The sequence below is a fragment of the Lygodium microphyllum genome, chromosome 25, assembly GCF_053477565.2.
Source record: "Lygodium microphyllum isolate KBCC chromosome 25, Lygodium_microphyllum_v1.1.10, whole genome shotgun sequence".
Classification (NCBI taxonomy): Eukaryota; Viridiplantae; Streptophyta; class Polypodiopsida; order Schizaeales; family Lygodiaceae; genus Lygodium; species Lygodium microphyllum.
The window spans coordinates 7,812,684-7,817,417 of NC_141159.1; the positions used below are offsets into that span (position 1 = coordinate 7,812,684).

Below are 4,734 nucleotides of genomic sequence, written 5' to 3' on the forward strand. Positions count from 1 at the left end.
GGAGCACCATTGTTGTGGAGGACAACCTAAGAGAAAATATAGTACAAACCAAATCAAGATGATAATTTATCACCTTATCCTAATAAAAAACAAAAAAGTGCAAACAAAAAAACATGATTTCAATAACATGAGTATGTACAAATGGGAGTCATATTGCAATTTATCAAGGTATGAAACTACAAACAAAAAACATGATTAGAATATCAAGAATGTGTATGAACAAAAGCTAATCAAATACATAAAGCAAAGCAAAACATATTGAGAGCACTATATATTACATCAAATCCAAGAGAAAACATGAAGAAAATACATAATATAGTATTTTTGTAATATGAGGTGTGTTAATCTCACTACTATATCAAGCTATGCTAAAGACAAAAATTAGTTGCACATATTAGCAAATTTCAAAATTCAATTAGAGTTTTAAATCCTTCTACATGACTGTTCATGAAAATAAAGAGGAATATTAAAAATGTCTACTAAACTATGGCCTTGAGGATGAAGCCGCGTTACGATTCATTTGGGTTAACATGGTTGAAAATTTGTTGAGGTAAACTTTTAATAATGCAACATGGAACATGTGTATCAAGGGAAACACTCTATGTTCCATGAAAGTTGACATATATGCGAGCAAGCAACTCACATGCTCCATCCTTGATACGACTACTACTTATGGGTAGTTGAAATAGCTTCTCCTTGATGATCTCCAGAAGTTTCTATTGGATAGTATTTTTGAATGTACTCACACATTTCTCCTATGTACCCCTTCATTTCTTCCATCTCACTCTCTAAACATGCTACATTAGCTAACTTGCCATTATCTCTCTCTTGCAATATTTTTTCAACTTGCTGCAAACGACCATCAAAGTTTGGGTGTGCACAGCCTAGGGATTAAACTCATGCACTTGCAATACCAACCCACACTTAATCCAAACTAGCCTATGCCTTGATTGGAGCAACAAAACCTAGTTTCGTTGTTATTAGTGTCGCAAGCTTTGAAAGCCTATAACGTCCCGACAACATCATTAAAGCATATCAGGGTCTAACATCAAGAGCAAACAGAGAATGAAGAAAGTGACCGTAGGAGGAGCTGGTGGGAATTAACAACAAGTGCAAACAGAGAATGAAGAAGTTCACCGTCGGAGGAGCGGGTGGGGGGATCATGACAGCAGGAGCAGGAGCCGGTCCTGGAGGAGGAGTAGGACCAGGAGGAGGAGCTGCAGCAGCAGCAGGAGGGGCAGGAGGAGGGGTAGGGCCAGGAGCTGCTGCTGCAGTCGCCATGGTCGGCACCCACAGCGCCGTCCTCGGATCCCTCAAACCCATGGGCATGGCAGGAGGTGGCCCCGTCCGGGTGCCTGTGGATGTCGAGATCGCGCGACAAGATGCCCTGCGCGCTTGCAACCCCGACATTGATCGCCCTTTCACATCCCTCGAGGATGCTTGTGAAAGGTATGAAGCCAATTTTTCTAATATGTTTGAGATGACATCGGTGCGGATCGCAAGTGTACGCCCAGGCATTTCAATTCTTTTCCTCTGGCATGTCTTTGACGTTAACTGCTTGCATCCAGAGTAGCACAACTCAATAGTGGATAACCTGTAGAATTTCGACAAGATGATCCGGATTGGGGCACCTCCTTTTTGCTATTTTGGCAATACAGAAGTAGGGTTTCACGTTGCAGACATTTTTGGTGCAGTTTTCTGTTTTGGCAGTCCCGATATATCGTGTGAGGGGCATTTTTCATGCATGATGACTTATATGCCTAAGCTTAATAATTTAACTGACTATTCAGTAAAGCTATCTGATGTACCAAGAGTGATATCATCGTCACTTTATCAGCCTTCATGATGGCATAACATCCTCTTGCGCAAGTTTAGTGTCTGAACCTTTGCGTTTTCATCTGTAACAGGCTTTTACCGTTCCATGTACTGGCAGACTATGATGCTGATGACGTAAGTGACAAGTTCCTGGATAGCACAGGCAGGGTACTCAGTCGTGCACAGTTATGGAATGAGAGTTTGACAGCTAAAATAAACGAATTTAAATCAATTCTACAAAAACAAATCGACACCTTCAATCTGATGAGTAAGAGAAGGAGGGATGGGGAAGTGCGAGCTGAGGAGAGATTGATGATTGAGCAATTCCTTATGCAAGATGAGAAGAAAAAGTTTATTGATGCAAAAATGGAACTTGAGGCACGAGACAGAGCAGAGCGGGAGGCAGATGCAAGAATGAAGGAAGCTCTTGTGCAAGCGCAGGCCCAGGCTCAGGCTGAGGCACATGCCCGTGCTGAGGCTGCTCGCATTAACATGGTTCATGCTGAAGCTGCAAGGATGCAGGCACATGCAGAGGTAGCACGTATGCAGGCACATGCAGAGGCAGTTCGTCAGGCGCAAGCTGGTGTCAGCCGGCTGCAGGGGCATCCTGATGCATCTGCAAGACTCCCAGCTCAGGCAGGAGCCATGCGCATGCAGGCTGAACCTGGCCATTTTCGTCCTCAAGCACAAGAAGAGAATACGGGTGCGGAAACTTGTTCGCAGGAGCAAGAGGGTATGGTACAGGATATGTTAGAGAACTGGGAGACCCTTGAGGAGGAGGCGAGTGAGAGTAATGCAGAAGATCTTTTTAATGCTGAACAAGTTGCTGACATGGATTTACTTGCAAGTAACACCATGCAAGGAGAAGTTGGAACACTTGATTTGAATTCATTGACATCAAGATGAACTTTTCTCATTAGCCTATGTTACTGGAACATGTTTCAAGGAATGGTACCTGTTGATACTTTTGAAGTGAAGCATCCTAGTCTTTGCACTGATGTCTTTAGATTGGTGTTGGCTTTTTCTAGGTCTTCATGGAGTTATCTATCACTAAAGGGAATGCTTTCAAGATGATGCAGCTGTCATCTCTAATTTAAGCTGTTAGTGTAAATCTGGAATAGACAATTTTAATGCAACAATGTCACAGCTGCAAACATAAAACCACACGTACAAAGTAGATTTGCATGAGCTTTTACTATGTGGCCTGTAACGTATATTAGTGGACAGTGAAAGAATGAGGAGCTACAGCCTGGCTAGTCTATACTTAATTGATTCTGATGTATCCCCATCATGAGAAATGGAAAGCAAGCAAGCATTGCAGACAGCTGTCTTCATGAGCATGGGCAAATCGATCAAACTCTGTTTATTCTTGCTTTGCCTGTTCAAAAATGGGCCGCCCAAAGCATAGAAGGTCTGAAGGCAACACAGGTACAAGCTTCATAGCTGGGGGGACTGTCAGCTGAGCAGCAGGACTGATACAATACATATTGATTTTTTGCCTATGACAGGTTTTATGCTACTGTCATGAGGGAAGATCTTCCCCTGTCTGTCTCAGCACTTGGGCACTCAACATGCACCACATAATGTCAGTACCACAGTTGTCTACTTTCCAACTACTGACAAAAATTTGTCTGATTAAGTGTATTGCTGGCCTTTGTATGGTCGAGCAGGAACATACTTGCGTTCTCCGTTACTATCTGCAGGTTTGAGTTCTTAATAATATATATTTAATGGGATTCAGTTGAGGTCTATATGCTCTTACCAGTCATTCACTAAGCTTTTAGTTTTGGTGGTATGTAATGATCTAGAGGTTGCAGGTTTGGAGCAGGTATTCTGGGTGTTACAGTTTGTGATGAGGGACAGGTTCAGTGTGTCATTTGAGAACCAGTATTTTCTGCTCCTGTCAATTGTATTTAAATGTGCAGGTATACTGTGAAGATCCAGAGGGTTTGAAGGTGTATTTGATTGCACTCCTGTGGACCAATTGGTGATAAACTAGCTCTTATTCAATTATACAATTTTTGGTACCACCACTCAGAATTGCGCAAAAGATTTCCTGGGGAATGAATGGATGTGCAATAGAGTCTGTATGTCAGCCCTTTCAACTTGAAAGTGCTTGACAGAAAGAAGCCCAACTTGAAAGTGCTGGAGAGAGACAGCGTCTAAGTAGTTTTTTTGATGTTGTGCACTGGCATCTATGTTACACACACAATTTTATTAAGAATTTTTTCCAACTGAATGTGCAAATAGGCTCTTCAGAGGTTCATGTCTTGATGAAGGGAAGTGAAGACTCAGAGATGATGCAAGGAGTATGTGTTTGGAGACGGGGAAGTGAAGACTCGGAGCTTGAATACACTCGCAAAATGATTTGAACAATGCTGGCACAAGGGTATATCTTACTTTGTTCTTGAGGGGAGGCCTTTTGTGGAAGGGATCCCTTGTTATTGGAAAGTAATTCCTTGAGTCTCTCATTGCAAGGCACTAGGCAACTAGTTGCTTGGCGACAATGAAGGTATTAAAGTAATTCATTGAGTCTCTCATTATTGCAAGGCACTAGGCAATTAGTTGCTTGGCGACAATGAAGGTATTTAAGTCGACATGCAATATTTTGACACCTCAGTTTTATCCAATATATTAGGGGGCAACTTGATGCACGTGCTGTAGCTTCTACCTCAGCTTTGTGTTCGCAGAGTTTTGAGTTTTATTTCATTTATGCTGTGGATCAAGTGTCTTCTATTGCTTTTGTTTTTCAGGTTTTAATTTTTGTGCTTTTGGAAATTATGTTTTTAAGAAGGGCGAACTTGAAGTGCATCCCACAGCTTCTTTTATGCTTTGCAACTAAAAATTGAGAGTCGTATTTCTTTCATGCTTTGGAGCTTTTGTTTTCATGTGCTTTTATTTTTGGGTTTGAGTCTAGCC

General features: G+C 41.9%; 1 protein-coding gene across 1 annotated transcript; it reads left to right on the forward strand.

Moving 5' to 3' along the window:
- The first annotated feature begins 994 nt into the window (after positions 1-994).
- LOC148013883 (uncharacterized) lies at positions 995-4,479 on the forward strand. The gene is made up of 2 exons (XM_087666965.1): positions 995-1,449; positions 1,908-4,479. Exons 1-2 carry the CDS (start codon positions 1,124-1,126, stop codon positions 2,719-2,721), a joined length of 1,140 nt encoding a protein of 379 aa, XP_087523091.1. The 5' UTR covers positions 995-1,123; the 3' UTR covers positions 2,722-4,479.
- Positions 4,480-4,734: the final 255 nt, after the last annotated feature.